The sequence below is a fragment of the Nyctereutes procyonoides genome, unplaced genomic scaffold (assembly GCF_905146905.1).
Source record: "Nyctereutes procyonoides isolate TBG_1078 unplaced genomic scaffold, NYPRO_anot_genome, whole genome shotgun sequence".
Taxonomy (NCBI): Eukaryota; Metazoa; Chordata; class Mammalia; order Carnivora; family Canidae; genus Nyctereutes; species Nyctereutes procyonoides.
In genome coordinates, this window is record NW_026575046.1 from 34741591 (window position 1) to 34769075 (window position 27485).

The following is a 27485-nucleotide window of genomic DNA, read 5'->3' on the forward strand; positions in this document are numbered from 1 at the left end:
CTGACCATACTAGGGATAAGATAAAAATCATTCAATCAAAATTACCCTTTAAGTCACCTGTAAAGTATGCCTATTTTGAAGCTTGCTTTCACAATAAGATTGTATTCTGAAATTAAAGCATTCAAGTGTTTTAGAGCATTGAGACATCCACTTCTTTTATTACGATTTCAACATGCTGGCCGTCACTTTTCAAGTCCTCATCATCTTCATCCCCTGTAAATGACTTTATAAGTTTGTCCAATTATTTTTTAGACCATGTTTCTCCATGGTCTTCAATTAATGTTTCAATTTCCTTCTCCATAGGAAAGCATCGCCCCCCATCTACTTGGCTACAGGAACAGAGTGTTCCACTTGTTTTTCAATGACCAGGAAGCCCTTAAAATCATGTATGTGTTGTTTTCTTAGATCTCACCAGCGTCCATGGAGTCTTAAGAGTCCTGATTGCTCTCACACTGGGAGAGACACTTGGAAGTCGAGATCTTGCCTAAGGAAAGGAAGATATTCAGGGCTCCAATTTTATACTCACTCCCAGGTGGAGGGCCAGGCAAAATCAGTGCTGTCCTTAACATTCACATCATTGCACAGCTCACATCCACTCCATCCCCCATCTCCCTGCACTGTTGGCCTGATTCTGGCCACCTGTCCTACAAAGACCTGGAGGGAATGTGAGTGGGGTGCCACATTCATCTCATTCGTGGGACACACACAGTGTGTCATCTTTGGGAACACGGCATCTCTCTCACGCCCAGCTCCTCATTCTTGCTGAGCAGCCTTCTCAGCTTGTTGCTTGTGCTCCAGTGTTCATATACCTTCCTAACTTAAAGGCTGCCTGTTCCAACATCCCATCTCTGTGACACAAACCCAATGAGTTGAAGTTATTTGTTTTACTGTGTGGTTTTATTTACTATCAAAAATAGTGTAGTCATAAGAAACTGAAATGAGGTTGCTTGCTGCTTGGATGATTCCTTTTATTTTTTTTCACAGTTTGGGCTTAATGATACACCGAGCATGAGTTCTGGTCTATTGGTTTCAAGAGTAGAGTTTGTTTAATTAAACTACTTGTCTCTTCATATCTTGCCAGAATATTTTCCTATGTGCATGTTTAAATTGCTCTGCAGTTTCACATTCTACCAAAATATGTAAAATGTACACCTTGGTGGTATGGCCAGTTAAAATGTTAGAGTATTTGAAAGGGAGCACGCCTTACTTTGTTCTTCTCCATGGTTACCATTCAAATTATTTAATAGTATTCTTCTGTCTTTCTGGCCTTATCCTCTCTTGTTGTCCTCAATGTCATCTATTGTAATAAATATTTATTATTTAGTGAGCATTTTGATGTATGAGGCACACGTAACACTATATATATTATGTTATATAATATATACATTAACATATATATTATAGTATATATGTAGTACTATTATCCCCATTCCATACTATATAGGTATATATACATAATAATGTACTGTTACTATCCCCATTCCACAAAGCTGGAAACTGAGGCTAGAAAAAAGCTAAATAATTTGTCCAACATCGTATTCCTCTTCACAGTCTTCCTGTACACCCTAAACTTGGTACACTTTATTCAGTGTACATGTCTACTAAAGTCCCCACTCTAGATGAACCCAAATATTCACATTATGCGTACCTACATCCAGGTAACTGAGCACATGTGCCTCTGCATAGCCTGTGCCATAGAGCAGAATGATGTTCCTGTAAAAGTTTGGTTACTAACCAGAGCTAGATCTTTAAACTCTGATATCTAATATCCAATATCTAATATTCAGCTGTCTTACTATGTAGTTCTTCTGTGAAAAAGTAGTAGCTCTTGCATGTAACTATTTCTTCCCTTCCATCTTACCCCTCCCCACAAGAATCTGCCTCCAGTTCTTCATAGAATGGCTCCAAGAATGGTATAAGTGACCTCTGTGTTGTTACATTTCATGGGCATTTTAGCCCATCTCCTACTCCTAGGCACCAGTGAACATAGGTTACTCCTTCTACTTTTCTGAAGGACTTTTTTCCCTTGGCTTCTGGTGTTACCCCATTCCTGGTCTCCTTCCTACCTCTCTAGCCATTTCTTTACAGTTTCCCTTTCCTTGATAGTTGATGTTCCCATGCCCAACTTGAAATGTTGGAATCCTTTAAAATTCGGACTGTGGTTCTCTTTCTGACTATGGCTCTCTTTCTATATCCCTTTCACCATATCTTGGATCATATCATTCATTCTGCTGGTTTCCATAATCATTTGTATTCCAAAAAGTCTATATATTCTGCCTTGAGTACTGTTTACTTGTGTATCCAGTTGCCTACATGAACATTGGAACCTTAAATCCATTGATACCTTAAATCCAACATGACCAAATTGAATATATGCTCTGCCCCCAAACCTGAACATGTCTTACCCCCTCACCCCTCATACCATACTTACCACTAACTTCTTTCAACTCTACCTCCTCACTAGTTCTCATGTTCAGTCTTGCCATTTCTCACATTACAAATTAATTAGTTTAGGGCACCATAATTTCTTACCTGGCTACTGAGATAGTCCTCTGATCTGCATGCATTTGCTCTCAATCCCCTGTTCTGCACTTTACAGAGTGTAGTCCAATCCTCTAACTATGGGAATCAGATTTGGTTGGAAATAACAGACAAACCCACAAACAGTGTCTTAAACAAGTCAGGGGTTTATTTTTATTATGTGATAATAATTCCAGAGGCATGGTCTCCAGGGCTCACAATAGAGCAGAGTGTCCTGAAGGAATCAGATTCCTTCAACCTTCTTCCTTGCACACCTTCACCAACATGGCTTTTGCTCTCGTGGTCACACAGGGCTGCTGTGCCTCAAAGCATTGCTTCTGTATTTCAGAAAAGGAATAGTAAAGAACAAAAAAAAAGCCTTCTTGTTAGGCTTTGCTTTTCTTATTTGTGAAGAAAATATCTCCCCAGACACTTGTACCTAGATTTCACTGGCCAAGGCTGTATCACACAGTATCTTAATGCTGCAAAGGGAGTCTGAGAAGTTCAGCTGTTTGGATTTCCAGCCTCTATGGTAGGCAAATGCAAGGGAGGATGCACTGTGCTTAAAATTAGGGCAGTCAAGCCACGGTATCTGCCACCATAGTATTTTTAAAAAACACATATCTGAGCACAGTCATTCTCCTGTCTATATCCTTTCAATGATTTCTTTTTCCCATTAGTATAAAATTCTCAAATTTTGCCATGGCTTGTATATTCCTACATGACCTTTCCCCTAGCTACCTCCCCAACCTTATCTTATGCAGTCTTGATCCTTCTACTCCAGCTACACACACCTCTTTAAAAGCAGCAAGCCAGCTCTTGTGTCAGGGCTTTCACATGCCTCCTCCCTGGCGCCCTCTCTCCACCTGGCTCCATCCAAACCATCACTGCTGGACTAACCCCTGCTCCATTGTCAAATCTCAACTGCCTGTCATTTCCCCAGAGAAGTTCTCAGGGTCCTCCATGTTTGGGCAAGATGCCTGCTCAGAGCTCCAGCAGCTCTCTCTCCTACTCAGAGCATTTACAATAGTGTTTCTCAACCATTTTTTTCAGTATCACTCTTTTAAGGAATCATTTCAGACTTCGTTTTTTTCTAATCCCTTTTCTGCCATGCAACTTTAGTATCACAGATACACCGTATATCATCATATGTATTGCATGTATGTCTGTGCTTTGTACTCAGAGAAAGATTTCTAGTGCCTTTAAGTACCAATTTTTGTACACTTGGGGGCTACATCGCCCCCATTGAGAATACATGATTTACAGTAATTGTCATTACAAAAATCAGTTTAAATATGTTCCCTAGCATCTGTCTGTCTAGCCACTAAAAGTACGTAAGAGCAGAGATCAGATCTTCATACTCAGTATTGCCTTAGTACCATGCCAGGTACATAGTAGATAATTGTTCAATGTTTATAGACAGTGAATGTTACAACACTTAAAATGGCTAGATATTGTATATATTTTTTTGAAATTTTTATTTCTGAGTCCATAAAGAGAAAAAGTCTGAATCTGTTTTTCCCACAAAACCATTTATGCAGTAGGCCCTCCATAAATAGTGGTTAAATGAATTAATTATCTGTACTTTTTTTGATCAGGAGATCAGGATCCCTAATTCCTAAAAAGAAAATATTTGTTATGTATCCTGGAAATGACTTATAATGACTACAGATTTTTTGCATCAGGAATTTATTAAATGCCACCAGCAGCCAGGGAAACACAAGGGGATTAAATTACTTCAAGTGATTCCTTCCACTCAAAATTACTGTCTCACATGTCTGTTGCTTATGTTGGGAAGGTTTTCAGAAGCTGATAGCTACCTTCAAAATATGTAACCTTGAAATTTGTGGAAACTCTGCAACCTCACTGATTACTCAGCTCATTTTAAATCCCAGATTAGATACAACCCAACTCACTTCCTTAAAAAGAATTTTTCGGGATGCTGGGTGGCTCAATGGTTGAGTGCCTGCCTTCAGCACAGGGGGTGGTCCGGAGTCCCAGGATAGAGTTCCCTGCATGGAGCCTGCTTCTCTCTCTGCCTGTGTCTCTGTCTCTGTCTCTGTCTCTGTCTCTCTCTCTTTTTCTCTGTGTCTCTCATGAATAAATAAATAAAAATCTTAAGAATTTTTCACTGTACATTATAATTAGGAGAAAGCCAATAATTCGTGTTATGAAATAAACAGAAACCACCGTTTCTGAGGGATTTCTTGTGATGAGTGCTCCCACGATACACTCTTATAATACCATGGATAACATGCTATAGAGATTGCGTTTCAGGAAAATAGGCCTCAGAAATTAAAGGATATTTAAATATTAACATGTAACTATGTTCTCTAGCCTGGACTTAGGCAAAAACCGTATCTCATGTACTTAGAAAGCTTATAACAAAAGGATATATGTATATGTGTTTAGCTAAAACTTTAGTCACTAGAAAATTATCTTGCACAGAGGACAGTCTTCATTATTCAAGAAATTACTACATTATTCAAAAATTTTAAAATATTTCTTGCTAATAAATACTTGGGGAGATTTAAAGTTTCTTTGTCACTATACCCTCATAAGAAAAATGTTGGATTCAGAGAAGCAGTTTTTATTAAATAAAGGCAATTTCAATTGCAATTAAAATATCAAATATGAAAAAAGCTGGATTTCACTGGAGATGTATAAGGTTGCCATGGGTACCACTGACTTTGAGTATTAATCACTTGGCTTTGACCATCCATTTCAGCTCTTCCCATGAGCACTCTGGTACCCATCGTTCTTCTTATCCAGCACCTCATCAGATCCCATTGGCTTTCCACTTAAGTATCTCCTAAACCCATCCACATTTCTTCATCTGTACTGCCAGTTCTTTAGTCCAGCCTACCACTATCCCTCTCACTGTCCCATCTCCTCTATCCTTGCCCTCCTCAAGTGTCTTTTCCATGATAACAACGTTCCAGCCAGCTTCTGCTTTTACAACAGGCTACCATAGACTGGATGGCTTAATCAATAGGAATTTTTCACTATTCTGGGGGCTGGGAGCCTGAGATCAAGGTGCCAGCATGGTGGCATTCCAATGATGATTAGACTTTCAACATATGATTTTAGGAGGATACAAACATGCAGACCATAACATGCTGCCACAGTGATCTTTAAAGAAGACCACTCTGATCAAGCCACATTCCTGCTTAAAACCTTCACCATGACCTACAAGTTTCTGAATTACCTGGGTTAACTCACCTCTCCAACCTCCTCCTATGCTGCTCACCCCTTGCAAATATGGTCTAGCCACACTGATCTTTATTAACTTTAACTTCCCAACCCTGATGTCTTTACATTATCTTGTCTACTGCCACTTCCCTCTCTTAACTAGTTCATTCCTAATCGCTTAATAAATATCAACAAAACTTTACTCTCTCAGGGAAACTTACTTGCCATGCCAGGATATGACCCTAAGTTGTATTGCAAAGACCTTTTTTATTTTCCTTTCAAGTCTTTATCACTATAACTATGTATTTTTATTTGCAAAATTATTTAATAACTAGTTATTTAAACTAATAATATACACTACTAGAGTACACTACACTCTTCTAGTCTATGGACTCCATGTCTCTCTAGCTCACTTCTAGAGCCTCCTTCACAAAACATATTTATTAAATAAATTGAATGTTGGGTTTATCAAACTTATCATGCTCTTCTCCTAGTCCTAGTCCCTGGGGTTTATCCAACCAGGTTATCTGGTGGATTGTAAAATGGCAGGGCTGGCAGCAGCCTTATAGATTGTTTAATCTTCACCCCCATTTTGTATAACAAATGGAGAAATAAGACCAGAGGGCAAATTGCCAAAGGTCACATAATAAGCTCATAGAAAATCAGCACTAAAAATCAGGTCTTTGGTTTTTCAGTTCTCTGATATTTAAAGAAATCAAATCATTCTTTAGTGTCTTATCACCATTTTAGATTAAAATCCTTTGTCTATTTTTTAATCTAATATTGGTATTAAAATATATCCTTACCAAGTAAAATGTGGTTGTTGTTAAGGGTTGTCATTCAGGTTATATCTACCCAAGCAACATGGAGTTAGAACACTTAAAATGTTTTGACTTCAGACAATGGTGATTAGATATTTTAACTCTGCATTTTGAACTTGTTGAATATTTTGGCCCCAAGATTTAAGCCCAAAGATGAGTTTTAGTCTGTGTTCACTAATACAAAGCATTAATCATAATTATGCTAACGTTAATGAATGTACATCAAGAGAGAACTTTCCAGAGCAAACTCCATTAAGCTAGCTTAATTCCTTAATCAATGTTCTAAATAGCACACTTAAGCCATTTCTGACCTTTTTGAAAGTTTTTCTAGAAATTATCGTCTGAAAAATCAGTTCTCCATGTACAACAAAGATTTTATTCATCATCAATTTTTCTGGCTCCAGCCACTATTCATAACTTCTAGCATAGTATTTCTTCCTTTATGTCTAATGCTTCTTTCAGTCCAGTTTTCTTGTAGCACATTTTACAGATGTGAATCTGCCTTTCAGGATTTGGTTCATGGCTGTATTTAACATATACAGCTATAGGCACTTTAGCGTTTATTTTTTATAAAACTGGATTTTCCCCAATTTTTGAAGTCTTCAAGAGTTATGAACCAGGTTTTTGTTTTTTCAATTAGTTTCATTTATAATAAATTTTGCCGTCGACCATTTTATCTGTAAGGTTTATTTTCTGGTGAATAGTTCTTCCAATTAAATGCAGCTTGAATTGGACAAAAGTGTTTGCTTTTACTTGTTTCTTCCTTAAACACTGAGAAAATTTTTAGGATTTTTTTCTTTATTTTAATATATATTTCAGGGTTACTCTTTTTTTCTGGTAGGAAAAGGAGGTGGCTAAAGACAATCAACTGTTTAGATTGTTACCCGATGAAATTTTTGATGTGAGAGGAAAACAGGTTAGCCCTGATTCTTCTCATCCTATCCCTTATTTTACAGTTGAGAAAGTTAAGGGTCAGAGAAGAATTCTGATTTGCATGAGATGATAGAGATAGGACTAGAACTTAGGTGTCTTGACACCCGGGACACTTTGAAGGGAAAGTCACCAAAGTTGAGGACACTTTCCATAGAGGAGAAGCTGGCTTTTTGTTACCATGGCAATGGAGTGCATTTGAAATTTTTTGACAAGTTTACCCCCTACCTGTATTACAAGGAAAAAAGAGCCATTGAGCTGATCTTTATGGTGATTCAAAACACTTTAGATAGATCCTGTCACATGCTTTATAAGTTCCTAATTGATTGTGTGGAATTAAGTTATTGGGCAGAGAACCAGCTAATGGAAACACATTGACAAAATCATTTTTGAGGGACATTAATGGAACTTAAAATAAAGCTGAAATGGCTTTATGGATTTTTCACTCAAACTGTTTATGAACATTTATTGCCAGTAAATTATATTGTGTCAAAAGAAGGAATCACTAGGTATGGCTTTAATAGAAACCTTTTTGAAATAATAAAATTGAGAGTAATTTATTATCTAAGAGTGGATAGGGGATAGGATGGGAGAATTCATCCTGATGAATGTTTGTCCACTCTGCAGCTTCTGAGAAAGTGAAAAATGGTGTGAAAATCAGAAGCCTGATAGGACTTGGAAAGAAATGGTGTTTTTGAAAGTATTAATATCTCCTCTCATTGTGCATGAGAATTGGTTTTAAAAGAGAGGTGATGGGAGATTTGGCAAGTTACTTGAGGGTATAAACATTGATATTTGTTCATATTTCATAAAGAGATGAGCAAGTAATGAGTGATTTGATCTGCTGAAAGAGGTCTAGAGTAGTGGTCACAGGCATTGGTTCCAGAGCAGAGAGTTCAAATTCTGACTCCCTGTCTCCACCACTCAACCATAGGAAAATTTCCTGACTTCCCTGAGTCTCAGATTCCACATCCATAACAACAGATATGCACATCCCTACCTCAAAGGGTATTCTGATGATCAACTTTAAAATAGTTTCAATAGTTTGTACTTCATAGTAAGTGCTTTAAAAATGTTATTTTTTAAGAGTCATAAAGGTAAGAGGAGTAAAGAATAGGATTCACAAATATTTTAGTACTACTAGAAGTCTTTTATTGACTATGATTTGCTGATTGCTATGTGCCAGAGATCTCATTCAATCTCCCAAGACCCCTAAGGAGATGAAGTTACTATTAATACCCCTTCTTTTCTAAGAAGGAAACTGAGCATCTTAGAGATTGGCTTTCATGTCCAAGGACACTCAGATCATGAGAAATTGTGGTACATTCCCCTGAGAAGTCATATCTATGGGTTTATTTTCTAGCATGGCTGGCACATATGGGCCCCTGTAGCAAAGTCCATCAAAAACAAAACCAGAGGGCATCTGGTTGGACAGTGGGAGCTAAGGGAGCCTGAGTGTCTTGCCCTTCACTTTCATCACACATCCAGAACCTGTCCCATTCCTACATCCTCTATCTATGAGAGCCCAGTCCTCTTGGTTTTGCTGGCTTGCCATTTTGCAGGTGCCACATTGTCTGGGCATTCAGAAAATAAGGCACTAGGGTATGATGGCTGCAAATGGGTCCTGGAGTTAGGTGCCTGCATCTGAATCTCAACTCTAGCAGTCATGTGACCATGAGCCACATGTTTTTTTAGCCCCACTTGTCTTGTCGATTAGTTTTCTTGGTCTGGGGAAGACACTACAAGGCTTGATCTCATTTTACTTTAAAGAGATATTTGTATTTAGCCCAAATAATATCCTTTTATTAACATAGATCTTTTAAGAGGTACAGTTAAATATGTTGGATTTTGGACATCTATTAAATTAGTCATGTAATACATAAGGAATTTTATAACAGTAAATTAGCAATCCCATAGAAGTGGTAGTACCAACTAGAAATGAGTCTAGTAGAAGTCTTCAGAACCTAAAATTCAATGTTTGTATTCTGTCTGTGACCTTGCCTCTGCTCACATAGAGCTTAGGGTCTTATTGAAGAGATGGGGAAAATGTCAGTAAGGTAAATAAAAATCCCAGGTAGTGTGCGCTCAGTGCTACATTAGTGTTATAGTTGTATTACAGATATTTATTGAGAACCTACACTGTGCTAGGCAATGGAGATAGGTTAGAGAACAAGACACACTCCTCCAAGGCACCCAGCAAATAGGACTGTAGATCTGAGAAAGCTGAGGACCCAAGCTCAGTTATTCAGAGTCCATGGTCCTTCCACAAACATACAGTGCAATGTATTGGATGACTTTATGTAACCTTCCTTTATCCATCTTGGAATTGCTTTAAAAGGATGGCCAGGCTAGGGACCACCAGCTGCAGTAGGGTGATTCCTTCTTGAGCTCAGTGCAGCCAGATGTTAGCAAGTGAAGTTTTGTTAGTGTATCTGACAAATGGGGAAAACAGGCTCAGCAAAAGTATGGATGGAATAAATAAAATGGTGTGCAGGCTTCTGAGGTTCATTTTGCATAAAAAAAAATGCCACTCCTCATTCTTGGACAATTCGACTGAATAAATGCAACATATATCCTTAGGTATGTATATATTTTGCATAATCGAAATTTGTGAAATAGGTATTCTTTGGCTTCAGAGGCCTTATGAAATGATAGAAGGGTGCAGGAGGTATCAGTAAAACATAAAGCTTCACAACATTTTAATACCGGTTCAGATAATGAAGGTTGTCTATTAGTAGTACTAATTGTCATATGGGGAAGTCACACAATTAAGGCTAATTTTATAACAGGTAATAATGCTCTTTCTCTTGCAGTTTTCATAGAATTCTTAGTAGAGGAAGGGGAGATATGAGCTGGGACTCAAGAATGTATACAATGTAAATAAACAGAAATAACCATTGTAGCTTTAATCAGGTATATGTGTTCCTTTTCATCATTAAAAAAAAAAAAAAAAAAAAGACAGGTTCCAAAGGGTAAGAACTAAGCATTTCTAAGAAATAGAAAGGAAAAGAATCTCAAAGGAAGCCTGTGTTAACTGCAGTAGTGACAAATGGGAGCTGTTTAGTAACAGGTTTGGGATAGTACTGAGATGTGGTAGCTTAGTCCATGCTCTTGAGTCACAGACACTTTAGAACCACATCCCAATGTGTTGCTCATCATCCTGTGACTTCTACCAGCCTGTTTTACCCACTAGGCATCCTCCACAGTAACTTTGATCTAGGTCTTCCTCAAAGGATCACAGAAATGTTGGAGATGTGGAATGCATGCTCTGTCAAACCAAATTTAATATATGGGTAACAAATGCTACATTATAGTCTAGAATCCAACCCAATCTTATTCAGTTATTGTATCAGAGTTCTTCAGAAACAGAACCAATATGGATATACATGGAGGAAGAGATTCATTATAAGAAATTGGCTCATGTCATTATAGAAGCTAAGAAGTCCCATAACCTGCTATCTGTAAGGTGGAGACCCAGGAAGGCTGGTGACATCAGAGTGAGTCCTAAGGCTTACTAAGAACCAGTGGAGTCAATGGTGTAGATTCCAGTCTGGGTCTGCAGGCTTGAGAAAAAGGTATGCTGAGGGCAGGAAAAGATTGATATCCCAGCTCAAGCAGTTAGGCATAAAGGGCCTAATTATTCCTTCCTCCACCTTTTTGTTCTGTTCAGGCCCTCAACAGAATTGACTAATGCCCACCAGCACTGGGGAGGATGGATTGCTCTGCTGTATCCACTGATTCACGTGCCTCTCTCTCATCTGGAAACACCCTACAGACACACCCAGAAATCATGTTTAGCCCAATATCTGGGTACCTTATGATCCAAGTGAAGCTGACACATAAATTAACCACCACATTTATAAAAAGACAATAAAGCTTAAAACACAAGGGCAAAATAATTTATGTATAATGAAACAACATTCTTAGGAAATTTACATCAAAAAGTTGTGTTGAATGGAAACTATGGATACATTTTGATCCATTTGAAATGATGTGGTTTGGGGTCTTGAAAGGTAGAAGTACCTACATGCAGATAAAGATCTTAAATGTCCCTACACCAAATGTCTCTGCATACTGCAACTGTCTGTAGGGTTGTTGCGAGGGATAATTGAGCTAGTGCATATGAAGTAGACATAATGATATCAATGATAATGTTAACTTAGATGAATAGTTATCATTCACCAGGATATTCTTTTAAATGACCACATATAATGTCAAGTTGAGGCATTATTTTCTGATTTTATTTGCAGTAGTCTATTACTCATATCAGAAAGATTAAATACTTTCCCCCAAAAGATTAAATACTTTTGTAGTTACTATACAGGTTCATTTCACTAGACTCATCAGTATGCTAGGATAAATCTGGATTTGGAATAACAGTGGTTAATGGAGGATTTCTAGACATTTTAACAATGCAAGAGGATTCCAGAAATTTAAACCTGATTACAAGATACTACTCTGCCCCTTTTTGTTGCATCAAAGAAATACACCAAATAAGGTATAAAAATAAACACCTTTACTTCAAAGTACAGGATACTGCCTAGCTAAGTTTAATTGAAAAACTAATATCCAGTGCAATTGTCTTTGATAAACTGAGGCTTAAATGATTTGAAAACACTCTGGGAGCAGACAAATCAGATAATCACCATCTTTATGGCTGGGAAGGTTCAGCTGGTGATGACAAGTTGTAAAGATAAAAGCTTATTGCAAAGTCAAGAGCTAAATGTCTAGATTGGGCTGGGGATCAATGTTAATACTCAAAGTGTAAAAGCAGTGAACTTCAAATCATCTTTCATAGTGTTCTGTTTAACTTTTCAAGATAATAGTGTAGAATTTTATTTACTGAAAAATTGTTTGCTTAATTTCATTAGATGGACACCTCACAGTGTGACGGTGTTCTCCACCATCCACCCACTACCTAGATGTTGGATGTGTTCTGTGATTTGTGCTCTGCGCTGCAATAAGAGGCTTCAGCTGCTGTTTTTCAAAAACATTTCCAGTTGGATGACTATTAATAGTTGATGAGAGACACAAGTTAAACTGTGCCATTTCTTAGGCATCTTCTTTTCTTTTTTTTTCATTTTTTTTTTTTAAGAAGTCGACATAGTATTTGCCTCATGGCCTCACTCTGATCTCATCAAGAACACTTTCAAAAGAATTTCCTTGTTTTTTCAAAGGCTGTTTGCCTGAGTTGATTTAGTGCTCCCCTATCATGGAGCTAAAGCCGCTGGCAAAATCCGTGCTTTGGGTTGTATGAAGGATTCACTACATTTAGCTCCCTTCATTGTGTTGATTGTGCCTCCAGGTGACATGTCCAAAGTCTCCAACCTCTGTTTACTTTTTTCTTTTGTTTACAGGAGCGGAGGGCACAGTGTTCCCTAAATCTATAGAGACACCTAATGTCAGGGCAGACCCCTTCAAGGAACTAAGGTAAACTTCTGACTATGGTTTGCATTGATTAGTGGCTATTTCCTTTGTCTGAGCAACTGACTGATGATTCATTTTGAGTGTATGGAATGTAACAGGCATCACAACATGAATATACAAACTTGGAGAGATTAGAAAGAATTCGAAGATAAGCTACATCCAAGAGAAAATTTTCTCAGAGAACTTAAGAAGATTGGGGGTCTGGAGGAGGAGATTGCCAGCCTTGTAATTATGAGATTTGGGATTCACTCATTCACAGCGTTTGTTTCCTGCTGTATTTTGTGGTACCAAAAACCTAAGCAGTTACAGAACTAGTTAGTAATTGGTACTGATCAGTCCAAAGAAAAGTGGTACGAACAAGAAACTAAAGTCTAAATACTATACAGATTTTTGTTTGTATATAACAAGCTCTCTATCAGTTGAAGTATTAAGGTATTAGAGCTACTTTCTGTGGATATTCCATGTACTGGTGTTAATCTTCAAATATCCATAATTGTACTGCCTTTAGCAGAAAAGGACTCTGAGATGCTGTATATTTAGTACCAACAACTAAGGAAAACAAAAAAGAACAATAGATACATACAGACAAACAGGCCTAAAAACCACTCCAGCCACCAAAGGACCATCCTTGGTTCCAAAAAGGAGATACATTTAAAAATATGGTATGTTGACACTAATATAACTATTTTTTGCTATATACTTATGATGCAGGCAGACTGGGACCCAGTGGGGGCTCCTGCAAGACCAGCTGAGAGGGTCCTTGGCTTTATGCAGGATAGAAATCAAATGCAAGCCAGGAGAGGGAAAGCATAATTTACTGAATAGCATGAGCAACATAAAATAGCAAACAGAGTGTCTGGGAGAGACCCAGAAAGGAAAGAGAATGAGTTTCGACATGACTTGGGGTTGAGGGCTAATATTGGAAAGGGGTCTAGGGTATGTGTTCCTCCAGGAATCCAGAGCAGGTTCTGATCAAAGGCAAGTGTCAGGTAAACAACAGGTGTTACTCCACAATATAGGGAGCATTGATGCCAGTGTCAGCTGAGGTTTGTTGGAAGCTAATGTCCTGGGAAATGTTTGGGATCTGGCTCTTCTTAGGAGTTCTTAGGTGTTTGGAACCTAGGACAAAACTCAAAGAATGATTAACTTTCTAGCTTCCCCCTTGAAGTGAGAAGTTAGCTGCTTTGACTTATTCAGAAATGGGGCCTAGCAGAGATGGAGCCACTCTATAATGGAGTCCCTTTAGCTTCCCTACCTCGCTCAGAGCCATGAAGAACTCAGTGAATAATGGCTTTCTTCATTTCTTGTAGTTCTTTTAACTAAAACCAATCATAAATCATCATAAATAACATTGAATGTTTAATAGCAGACATCAAACATTAGCAAATGTGTTTGTATTACACAAGCTGTATCTACTCTTCTGAGACGCGGCCCTGAGATCTGTGTCTTGCTAAAACAGCAACAGCTATGTTGGAGTTTGTGTTTCCCTAAACAGAAGCACACGCTCAGTAAGTGGGGACTATTATCACCTCATTACGAAGCCCCTGACATTCTTGCTAAGCCTGTAAGTCTTTATAAATATAGGGAAATAAATAGGGCTAAAAGAAGATGATAATTGGTGGAAAAAGAGAGCATTTTCTTATCAAAATCCCATATACAGTGGGCTATAGTTTTCACATTATATGCCACATTGCAAAGCTTTACTTTTCCCTAGAACAGCTGCTTCCATCTCAGGGCTACTACCTGCCAGAAGTTACCTGCCACTCTGTCAGCTAGATCCTTTATTTCATATTAGGCACTAAAGCTGGAATCTTTTCAGCAATTCCACCAAAGGAAACGTGTATTTTAGGATTCCAAGAGCAAGCTTATTCTCTGAGATTGTGGTGAATCCTCATATGTATGATGTGAGAGCCCTTTTGAGACAAGCTAATATGTGGCCTGGTTCTCTTCCTTTTCACAGACCTCCTTGGGAGCAGGGTTCTTTATAATACAACTAATCAGTAGTTAGTCCTGATTAGTCCAAAGAAAAATGCTCTCTAAAAGAAGCTGACCTAGGGGCTCCTGGGTGGCCCAGTAGTTTAAACGTCCAATGCTTGATTTGAACTCAGGTCATGATCCCGGAGTGGTGAAATCCAGCCCCACATTGAGGGCACTCAGCAAGGAGTCTGTTTGTCCCTCTCCATCTGTTCCTCCACCTCCCCACTCTCTAAAATAAATGATTTTTAAAAATAAATTTTAAAAAATACCAATAAATTAAAAATGAAATAAACTGACCTCTAAAAATAATACAGTTACCTCCCACCCCATGGAGCAAGCTCTCCATTACCTAGAAGACCAGGAAAGTTTAAGAGTCAAGAATTTAGGATAACTTTGCTTTAAACAGAAAACTAGAGGCCCCTAGGTCGCTCAGTTAGTTAAGCATCTGCCTTCAGCTCAGGTCATGATCCCAGGGTCCTGGGATAAAGTCCCAAATCGGCTCCCTGCTCAGTAGGGAGTCTGCTTCTCCCTCTCCCACTCCCTCTGCTTGTGCTTTTTTTCTCTCTGTCAAATAAATAAAATCTTTTTAAAAAATAAACAGAAAACTAAATCTGTGTATAAAACCAAACCCAGCCCACATCAAACAAACAAAAATACAACTCTCCAAGCATCCGCTCAGCCCACTTTAGATATCCATATTATGAAAAAATAAGAAGAGATGATTTGCTCATATTACTCTATAGCCATAATGATGTTCCTCTGTAGACCCTATGGAAATCCCCAGGACCTTGCCCTAAAAAAGCTGAATCTCCAAAATTTACAAGTGAATCTCCTAAGTCTGAGTGCAACAAAATAAGGACCACTGGTCATTGCTGCATTTCCATTGTTTATTCTAAAGATGTAGGTATTTTCTATAGAAACTAGAAATAAAATTTTCTTATAGGAACCATAAAAACACTGTAATACATAATTCTACAACTGACTTTGTCTTTGCCCCTAGCAAGTTGATGGTTGATAGCCTGAACTGAGACTGTGATAATTAGCCCCTTTATCCTTATGATTTTTTTATTTTAATGGCACTTTGTGGAGGATCTCCCACCAATTGAAGGGTAATCAAACATAGTTGATACATTATCCCAGATCAGTGCATCTGTGGATGGTTCACATTTGTCAACTCATGGTGTCACATTTTATTCTGTGCAATTAAATGGTATTGACCTTGGATATTGAATAAATAGGTAATGAACCTGGTGACTACGTCTTCTAGCCTCTGGCTTTACAGTTAGATCAGTTTTACTGTTCTAGCACATTTGTGCCCATGTATCTTCTAGTCTTAGGAAAGTAGAATAAATTTAGGGAGATCCCTGGATTTGTGCCAGCAGGTAGCACTGAATGAGCTGCTTAGGTGAAGCAGAAGTAGTTCACTCGTCATTAGCAGTAGACAGAGGTGGGAGAATATCGAGCTTGGAGACAGAAGACTACAGCCAATACACCATGAGGCCTTAAGCTAATCCTGGAGCCCTGATGTCAGTAAAAAGCTAGGTCACTTGAGGCTCCAAACAGCTAATCCCCTGACATTATTTTACCTTTTATTTTAAAATAATTTTAGATTAAAAGAAGAATTGCAATCATACCAATTATTCCCCCATACACTTGACCTGGTATTTCTGATGGTAACATTTTACATAGCCATGGTATATTTGTCAAAACTAAAGAATTAACATCATAGCCCTAAAATATTTTATCTAAGATCTGCTTAAAAGGGTGTAATCACATGAATGCCTTACAGATCTAGAAAATATGTATTAAAAAAAAAGATGTTTAACAGAAAAGTTGTTGGTTGAGACATTAATTAATGGATCTTTAAAACTCCCAATGCAGTTAGGTTGGAATGTTTGTAATAAGAGGTGTTTTTTTTTTTTTTTTAATAATGTTCCATACCCAGATTTTCTTGGTCTTACTTCTCAATAGGAAGCAAAATTGAGTTAAAAGACTACAGGTTATTTATACATAAACCATCTTCTGCAATGAACGAGCAAAATTTAAATCCATCCATGTCCTTCACTTACCCAAAAAAACAAACTATGGAAAATGGAAAATAACATCTATTTCAGAGACCTTCTCTGTTGGGATAACTTGTTTCTTCCAATGTCTGTTTTGGCTATTAAAGGGCTTTTGTTTGTTCTCTAGTTTTTTGTTTGCTTGTTAATGAGAAGCTAATTTTAGGCCTTCAACACATCTTCCTAGAAAATCTCAATCCTCAGCTCAAAGAGTGGTAGCTTCCTCTCTGCTAGAGTTTGAGTTTTGGTTCACTGCTTTCCTTTTCAGAGTTACTATAGTTACTGTATTCACAGTGTTTGCTTAAGATGTTTGTAAATAATCCAGGGTTAAGTTGAAAATCACAAAAGAGAGTTGCTTCTCTCTAGACAAATAATGAGTGTTTAGCAAGGTCTGAGCCCAACATCCAACTTGGGCAGTTTGTTGACTCTCCCTGCAGGACAATTCTGAAATAATGACATGTTGCTCTAGATTCAAGACTCTACTGAAAACATCGACCAGGCACTATGAATATCTCTTGAAATAAGAAAAACTACTTTAGAATAGAAACTGGATTTTAATAAATTCACAATCTGAAATTCACAATCTGAATATATTAAATGTTCACTTGTTCATTATTTCTTTTTCCCGGTGTCTGTATATAAAGACAAATGGAAAAATCCCTGATCTGAGGCAGTGCATGATCTGAGACAGGAAATAGGCCATTTAGTTTTGCATATGTATTTTCTGTAAGAACAAAAGCTATTTCTGAATGCCTACCTTGCTGTAAGGATTCTTTTCAACTGTGAAGCTTCCCTGTAAGATTCTGATCCTACAAGAATAGGAAATAGACTGTGAAATCTTATTTCCCAGACATATGCCATGGGAAATGTAAAAAATGGGAGAAAGTTACATAGACCACTGAACACAGATAACCAACTCTGTTCCTCTAGATATCACTAAAATCTTGGAAGGAACCACAGAAGAGCAAGAACCCAAATGGCCTTTATAAAAGAATTCTTCATCAGCTAATGTGCAGACATGTTCTTCCTCTACATACAGTTATGACAAGGGTTGTGACCTGATTTCCATTTAATCACAGCTCAGAAACTGTTTGCCAGGTTGTTGTTGTTGTTGTTGTTGTTGTTGTTGTTTTGACACTTGGTAGGAGTTGAGGCATGTGCTAAATACTTGGAATATAGAAATAAATGAATGAGTACTCAACTAATTTATAGTTAAGGAGAAGAAGATAGGCACCCCAAAATACAGGGTGGTATATAATAAATGATAAGGGTTAGGTAAGACTGGCCAAAGGAAGGGACATTTCAGTTGCAAGATGAAAGAAAAAACAGTAAGTTTTTTTTTTCTTAGAATTAAAAGAAGGGGGCCTTAAAATTAAAAAAGCATGATTCTCTAGGTCCACTTAATGTAAAGACAAATAGGCCAATGTATTTCTACAGCTCCCAAAAATACTACCATGTCATTTACAAAAATAAGGTTCTGTAATTTCCTTGTGACAATTGTGTCCTTTAATAAATTATGTGAAAGGAATCTCAAATATGATCACACAAGACTGATTGTTACAAGCTTCAAAGTTCAGTACATAATTCAGAACCTAAAGAGTCACTAATATCAAACCCATTCTATAGCCTCAAATAAATAGGCATTTCTTTGATACTTTGGGATGTTTATGCCCACAACATTACCAGAGTTTTAATAATAAAGCAGAAAGATTTGAAGATGTAGCTGGTATTCCCAATATGCACTTGAATATTCTATAGGATTTTTTTCTTAATGGATAGATACTAATCTGAACTCCTTTGAGAATGTGTGAGATTTAAAGTCAGTGTATATCATAAGAAAACAAGGATTAGACAGCACTTCCAAGTTGACAAAAATGAATTTATTTCTTTAGTTTTATTTTTAAATGGTTGCAGCCAACTAACTACATGATTCTCAGTGATTCATAAATTGAAGCTACCAGAATAGTCTGTCAGAGCATCACAGTTCAGTTAGAGGCTTGGTAATACTTCTCTTTTCCCTTGCCCCCCTTAACAGTCACAATAGCAAAAATATTGAAGAGGCAGTTAATTTTTTAATCATATAAGTATATTTATATCATTTTATGCAAATATATTTTACATATATGTACACATGCATAATGCACATATATTAAAACATATATACACACATATTTTACGTATATATACATACAGAGAGATTGAAAGAGACAGAGAGAGTGGGGAGAGAGGTGTTCCTTAGCTATGGGTGGGTGCTTGGTATATGAGGCAATACCACTGTGAAAGAAATCTTTAAATTTTCTCTTTTTCAGTATTTTGCAGACATGTTCTATAACTATCTCCCCTCTCTTCTACCTCCAATGCCACGTAGACTCAGGTTTTTAGTTTATTTTGCATGTATGAGACTCATAATTATTTGATCATAGAGCATGAATATTGAAGCGATTCAAAGGGAAAATGAAAATGTATAGTGGCCTGATAATATCACAGATATTCAAGGGCCTTCCAAAATAAAAGAGTCATGAAGCAATGCCCATAGTGATCAAGAGCCATGCTTTGAAGGTGTCCTGTACTGGGTTTGAATTTGGTCCCAAAGCCTATTTGCCTTGTGAACTTGGGCAAGTCGCCCAAGCTCTCCTTGCCCAGTGCCTAGAACATGGGGAAAGCTCAGTGGACATTAACTCAACAAATGTTAGCTCATGGGAGGAACAAGCAGCTCATTTTCATGGGGCTCCAGTCCTCAGACAGGAGTTCCCAGAGTTTTCAACGTCATTAGCCCATAAAAAGTTTGGTGACCGACAATTTTTTTGGGTGAAGGGCAAAACCAAAAAGCTGTTGTGTACCTCTATCTATCGTTAACATTTTATATAAAAAGATGATGATATTTTATCTAACAGGATATTCTATCCTTAGACTGGAAGACAGTGCCTAAGCTTCATGCCTTGAGTGGTCATTGTGTTTCCTCCATTTTCCCATTTTGCCAGTGACACTAGTGACTGTGCTATAACCCTTCACTCACGCTGCACTGCCAGCCCAGAAAAAAATACAGATATCTGAAAGCCACAGGCTAGTGCTTAAAGAAGTGGTTCTCTTAGCATACAGGAGGGAAAAAAAAGGGGGTAAAGGAAAAGGAATACTGCAGTATTAGAGGTATTTCCAGCTTTGCCTTGGCCTTGGTCATATCTTACAAATGTGATAGAGATTATATTGTAAAGCTACCAAACCTCTGTGTCCCACAGGCCTCTCCTCTGTATGGTGTAATTCTACCATTAGAAGCCAGGGAGGGATAAATGGAGAATAACGTCCTGGGAGACAAGGAGTCCAGGACATAGAGGAAGTCCTACTTGGATAGGGAGAGGAAGTTAAAAACCCATGTCTTCTAGTCTCTGGTAAATTGTAGGAAGAAGATAGAAAATTCAGGGAAAGCAAGTGGTAAAATTTACAGCCTGATGACCTTTATTATCTGAGTCACGGAGTGGAGAAACCAATCAGATTTCAAGGAAAGTCGGAAGCAAAGAGTCATCATGCATTTTCATTTGGGATTCTAGGAGGAAACCAACTTGCAGGGTGAACTGTCATGTGGCTAGAGAGGAAGAGGGGACTTGGGTCAGCACTGTCAAATCTTCCTCAGCCTCTGGCAGGGCAGGGCAGGTTGTGGGGGATTTTCCTGCGGATGCAGGAAAGAATCATGTGGTGTCTGTTGAGCAATGCAGATGGTTAACTGATGGTGGTGCAGGCTGGCAGGCTCCTGGGCAGCTTCCCTGCAGTGGGGCTGAGGGCTGCAAAGCAGATGGTCCAATTTGGGGGTGCAGGGGGAAACATACCCAGACCTCAGATGCCACAAACAGCATTCAGACCGGACTCAGTGGCTGCTAAGTGAGCACAGTGAGAAATAACCAGAATTCACCCATGGAGGACTTAGAAGTATGGGCTGCTAGCCTGATGACAATCAAGACAACATTTCCTGGAATCGGAACTTTCTTTGTTCCTGTCACCAGGATGTTACAAAACCCCCATCCCTCCCATGTCTGTTATGATATCATAAAGAGGGAGAAGGTAATTGTTTATCCTCATGAGAAAGTTAAAAGTTTTTGATCACAGAGAGGATGCCACAATAAATTTAGTTTTTCCTAACAATCCATAAGGATAAGTTTGAGAGAAAAATTAAGTCAGGTAAGAACAATAAGGAAATGCCATTTGCTTTCACTGATGAATGCAATTTATAAATTGTGCAGCCTGCAACATAAGGTGTTATGCCAGTCACAACATCTTAGCTGACTGCCAGGCTTCAAAGGCTGTGTGAGTCATGCCCTCTGCATCTTGTAGGAACCATTGAGTATGATCAAAAGGAAAAAAAAAAGTGCTTTCAGAATCTATCATCAGGCAACTGCTATTAGTGATTTAGTTTCTCTGTACGTCTTGAGCTAGCATTGATTGAAAGTATAATCCAGACCTGATGCTTTAAACATACATCCCAAAAGTGTTCCTAGATTTGTAATATTTTAGACCAACAAAATATAGGAGGAAATTCCTTAATAACCAAAACATTTTAAATGTCTCTCCAAATAATTGCTAGACTATCTCTGAAAGCTAAAGCCATCAGCCATGTGCAGTGAGGTACCTTAGTGCCTAAGTGATCGTCCCTCATGGCTGGCCCATTTTCATCTGAACTGGAGAAAGGCAAGGTGACAGACACATCATTAACATTATGTAGGACAAGTAGCTTTTACTTAAAAATTAAATTTATATCCTTTAAATTAATTTCTAACAGAGGGTCTCAAATGTGAAAAAAATTATTCAAAATATAAACTCATAATGGAGAGGGAGAGGATAAAATTGCGTTTTTATCCATGTTGTCAGGGAAGGCATGATATCATAAATTATGCGCTAACCTCTCAGTCTTGTAAAACAAAATGGGCATGTGGGTATGTTTGCCAAAATTCCTGAGTTGGGACTACCTTCTGCCTCCGGAGGAGCACTGTGACTTTATTATTGTTTTTATCTTGATTAAAATGTCAGCAGCTGCCATTTATTATGTAAAGTGTGTGGGGTAGATTGTTCTATTATTCTTGAAAAACACACAATTGCTTTTGAATCTCTCATTTTTCCCCCCTCAGTAGGATGGCCCTGCTGGATGCATAGACAGAAAATCTTGCTTAATTACACCCTTCATGATTTTGGCTTGAAGCCAGCCTTGTTTTATTCCAATTATAACCTTTTCAAAACAAAGAGTAATGGGAGTAGAAAGGAACAAGATGACAACAGTTTTTACCTGAAATAAGTTGAGAGCTAGAAGTGAATCATAATTTAAAAACAAAAATCAGCCAGTGTATATCATTTTTTTCTTACTCCAGTATGTTAGAATAGAATAGAAATGAGATAGAGACCATCAGATCTCAGAAACAATGCTAGGCCCTCACTGAATTTCCTGGCCATTGACTATGGGTGACCTTGGGCCAAATGTCACATTGGTGGCTCCCATTGGCTTGAGAATAAAATTCCCAAACCAAAGCACTCACAAGTAACCTACAATCATTGGTGTGGTCCTGGGTGATGTCCCGACTTCTCATTTCCCATCACCCTTGCTCCCCTTCCAATCTTTTCTCATTTTTGTTTCTCCCTCTGCTCTTCTCCTCTCTGTTGGCCATTTCTCCCATTGAACTTGTAATCCCTGCTCTCACATTTCAATTTTTAAACATACTTTATTCTATAGTGGTTCCCTTCTATAACACACTGTATTAATTTCACAGATGTGTTATCTTCTCTCTACTTTTTGATTATATTAGTGATTGAAATTTCTTCTGTTCTCTGTGTTTTTGAATTATAATTCAGGTCTCTAGATTTTTGATTGCTACTTTTTCAAATGGCTGGTGATTCTGAGATGTCTATTTTTAAGAGTAAAGTACCTAGAATCTTTTGGCACATTTGTGTGCATGAATGAGGCTTATTGAATGGCGGGCTTCAAGGTAGGATGGTCAGGCTGGAATTTTAAGGTGGGTGACTCCAAATATGAGAATCTGTATACCCTTTCTGTTGAAATAGTCAGTTTCCTCAGGATACTGATTAGTGTCCTAATCCCTTATTAGGGATGAATCTGGAGGCCAGTATGTTCAGGCTGAGCCTATAAGGACTTCTTTAATATGTAGGTTTTCACTTAATTCCCTATTTTCAAGCTAACACTGCCACCCTTAGCTGTCTTTGTCTCACAGAGCGCAGTATTCAGTTCTTCCCTAGTGAGCATCCTAGTCTGTTTGTGCTGCTATAATAGAATATCATAGACTGGATGACTGATAAACAACAGAAATTTATTTTTCACATTTCTAGAGGCTGGGAAATCCGAGATCAAGGTGCCGGCAGGTTCCTGTTGAGGGTCTGCTTCCTGTTTGTAGACAGCCATCTTCTTGCTGTGTGTTCACATGACAGAAGCAGCTAGGGAACTGTGGCATCTCTTTTATAAGAGTATTTATGTCATTCATGAGGGCTTCACCTGCTCACCTCCCAAAGGCCACACTTCCTATTACCATCACATTGAGGATTAGGATTTCAACATGTGAATGGGGGTGGGAGGGAGAGAAAAGAGGACACAAACATGTAGTCCATGACAGTAAGGGTGTCCTGGCCACTGGGTATATACACTGGAGAAGCAGCCTAGGAGTATCCACACTTTCCCATGGAGACCTCAACCAGTCTTCTGATTGCAGTTACACCAGACTTTCTGAGCCCCAGAAGCGCTAGCTTGTTTCTGTCCCTGCACCTGGTGAGTATTATGCAGCTGGAGTTTGCTTTTGGTTTGGTCTTCACCAAAGCCACGGGCTCTTAGCTTTCACTTTTCTATCATCTGCTAATGAAGTCACTGTTGGTTGCTTGCTTTTCGACTTCCAAAACTTTGTCAGCATCTTGCTTCTACCTGCGTGGCTTCTCTTTTTCTTTGTCCTCATGCAGGTCTGTGCCTTTCTGAGGTCCTTTCATCATCATCGCATTAGCATTTCAGGGAGAAACATAGGTAGTCTGTGTGTTGAGTCCAGTCAGAAGTCCTGTCTCCTCCATTTGTAGGCTTCTTCCATTCTCCCTTTTCTTCGTGTCCTCCCGAGTCCCTTGAAATCTTCACTTAGAGCCTTATTGCTCCCCTGTCTGGAAACATTCTTTGTACTCTCTTTCCACATAATCACATTGCCAGTCTCAGCTTAAACTGCACTTCCTAAAGAAACTCTTTTGGGTATGCCCTCTGGTTCATATGGCTTACTGTTACAAACACACATAGACCCTATGCTCCTTCCTTTTAGGATTTACTGGCTGAGAGGTCTTCCACGTTTGCCCATGGCCCACAACCACAGAGAGGTTTAGGTTAGATGGATCCTTATAAATTTATTCTCTCCAAAAGTATGTGCTCAGCCAGCAAACACATGAGTGATTGCTTCCTTCACATTGGTTTGTCAAGGAGAGCCATCAAAGTCTCAGAAGACTCTTATTATCCCATGCCTTTCTTTCTTCTAGCCAGGCTAAGTCATTTCCAAAAGAAAATAATTCATTCCTCTTTCTCTTACAGGCAGTTTCAAAACTTTAGATTCCTTTTTCACCCATAGGCTATACTGTAGTCATAAGCCAGCAGAACTGTGCTTAACTTGAAGCCCCTGGCCTGCAGTTCCTATTCGTTTTCTCAACCACGGTTATTATAATTCATAGAAGAATGTGAAGTCTTCTTTCACCCAGTTATGCATGTCATCGTCACTTCCTATTCACAAAGGGAAATGAGTTTCCAGGTCTTTGAGTTTTTTTCAAAAATACAGCCTGAGTCATGAATGATTATTTTCCTTGCCTGGCATCTGAGCTCAGGCACACTTAGTCCAGAATAACAGCACAGAGCAATTTGCATCTTTTGACAGTCCAAGCACCATACCCCTAACCTTGAATAGAACATAGATGCTAATAAATTCAGGGTCTTAAAAATGTGAATTATAGTCATTTCACACTTCGTGGCAGCTTCATGCTGAAGAAATAGCTTAAAACTTAATTATAATGCTTGTCCCTTCATTAAGTGCAGATGACATTCCTCAGATAGATTTTCACAGTGACATCTGAGGAAAGGAGTTCAGAAACTTATTAGTTATTCATGATGGAGAATATTGACTATGTACTGATTAAAGGAAAGTGTTGACACCCTTCTTAACAAGATGCATCTGTCTATTAGTTTTTGGTTCTCCCTGTGGTCCTCATGGAAGGCTCTTTGGGAAATGAGGAAAATACCCTTCATCCTTTGAGAGCAAATGTCTGTAGAAAATGTGCTTGACAAGTGGGATTAAAATGGAGAGCAGGGGGCATCAGGCCACTGATTACCCACCCCTGCAAATGACTGGGCTGTGCACTGAAGACCATTTGTGAGACACAACAATAATGGGTTGGACACATCCCCCTCTTGGCACTTGAGGGGCTATTACAGTGCATTCAGTACTTCAGTGGCTCATTCTCAAGCTAGAAGTCATTTCTTCGAGAAGGATCCATGGAAGGTAGATTTTGCCTCTTGTCACATAATAATATTATAGCTTGAGTCATACACTGACTAAATTAAGTGAACAAGTAAAGGCACAGTCTTCCTCTCTTTGTGCAAGATGTGGTATTCTTACAAAAAGAGATTTTTGCAATTTATTCTGATGACCTAGAATGCCTAAGGAGTGAGGGCAGCAGAGCCCAAAGTGAGATAGTGCAATATAAGAAAGTTTCTTTCTAATTGTCTGAAGTGGTGAATTATCTTCCTTAATAGTCATGAGCTCCTCACCACTGAGAGACTCAAGGTGAGGGGGACTGTCATACCCTATTAAAGAGGTGTGTCATCCATCAGAAGGAAGATTTTAACTATATGCCCTTTCAGATCTGCTCTTATGTCAAGAGTCTAAGACTCAGGCTTCAAAGTATGGCTCATGGATGTGATTTTACCAGGGACCTCTCATTACATTAAATTCTGTTTAAAAGCTGTACTCAGTGAGCTGACCTTGAATATAACCTTGAAGGACAGAGTCTGTGACCAACATTGATTGGATCCCTTTTGTTTTCCCTTGTAATATGGGTGTTTGGAGAACAATTCAGATTCTTCAGAGTCTTTGTGGTACTTTGTAAATTTCAAAGCATTTTCATAAATACTCCCTTAAAACTCCCTGAAGTGGGGCAGGTGGAGTTGTATAGATGAGGAGACTGGGGGTTAATATACACCACCCCTCTGTTTGGCATAATGAATAGACCTTACCTTTTTTTAGAGCTCAGTGAGATTTTGAGGTTTTAGTCTCTGGGCATAATCTCTCACACTGGCAGCAGTAATGGAGTGAAGTTTAGGGACAGAACTCTAGAGCCTGACTGTTGGACCTTAGATCCCACTTTTGTCACCTGCTAAGGTATGCCTCTGGGAAAGGTTTAAAACCTCTATTTCGGGGATCCCTGGGTGGCGCAGCAGTTTGGCGCCTGCCTTTGGCCCAGGGCGCGATCCTGGAGACCCCGGATCGAATCCCACGTCGGGCTCCCGGTGCATGGAGCCTGCTTCTCCCTCTGCCTGTGTCTCTGCCTCTCTCTCTCTCTCTCTCTCTCTCTCTCTCTGTGACTATCATAAAAAAAAAAAAAAACTCTATTTCAGTTCCCTTATTAGCGAACAGGGGGATAGGGACAGCACCACCCTCAGAAGGACTTGTGAAAACCAAATAGCATGACATATATAAACAACTTCAACCAACAACTAGAAGGTAAGGCTCAGATGATAGTTTGGGGGACTTTGTTGTTAAAGCAACAGATTATTACCCATTCTTGATTATGGCCAAGAGATCTGTCCCAGTGAAGGGATAATTTTTCTGTGTCTTTTGCCTCCCAGAGATATTGGTCAGCCGTGGGTTAATAGCTTATTCTGTACCAGTCAATATAATCAAAACAATAAAAGGGTGAGGCATTCAAATTGACCAGTATTTTTTTAAGATTTTATTTATTTATTCATGAGAGGCACAGAGAGAAAGGCAGAGACATAGGCAAAGGGAGAAGCAGGGACCCTGAATGTAGGATTCGATCCCAGGACCACAGGATCACAACCTGAGCCAAAGGCAGATGTTCAAACACTGAGCCACCCAGGCATCCCTTCACTAGTATTAATAGTGAACCTTAACCCATCTTTTGAAGTTTTCTTAAAGCAAAGCCACTTTCCATTTAATGAAGGCATGAGAGAGGCAAACCTTACCCTAAAGAAAGGAAAACTGTGGACAGCCCGGATGGCTCAGTGGTTTAGCACCTGCCTTCAGCCCAGGGCGTGATCCTGGAGACCTGGGATCAAGTCCCACGTCAGGCTTCTTGCATGGAGCCTGCTCCTCCCTCTGCCTGTGTCTCTGCCTGTGTCTCTGCCTGTGTCTCTGCCTGTGTCTCTGTCTCTGTTTCTCTCTCTCTCTCTCTCTCTCTCTCTGTGTGTGTGTGTGTGTGTGTGTGTCTTTAAAAAAAAAAGAAGGGAAAACTGAGACTTTGCACTACATAGACATTGATAAAGTGGTAAGTGTTGTGGTTTTGGGTGAAAAGATGAATGTTTTAAGTACTCAAACCA

The 27485-nt window shown here is 38.8% G+C and overlaps 1 protein-coding gene across 2 annotated transcripts in view; it reads left to right on the top strand.

Annotated features, from left to right (window-relative positions):
* SGCD (sarcoglycan delta) overlaps positions 1–27485 on the top strand; it is a 909403-nt gene that overhangs the window by 798440 nt on the left and 83478 nt on the right. For both annotated transcript variants that reach the window (XM_055325395.1, XM_055325394.1), the window contains one exon: positions 12821–12893. In XM_055325395.1, the coding sequence (XP_055181370.1) occupies positions 12821–12893 (73 nt within the window). The remainder of the gene's footprint in view (positions 1–12820; positions 12894–27485) is intronic.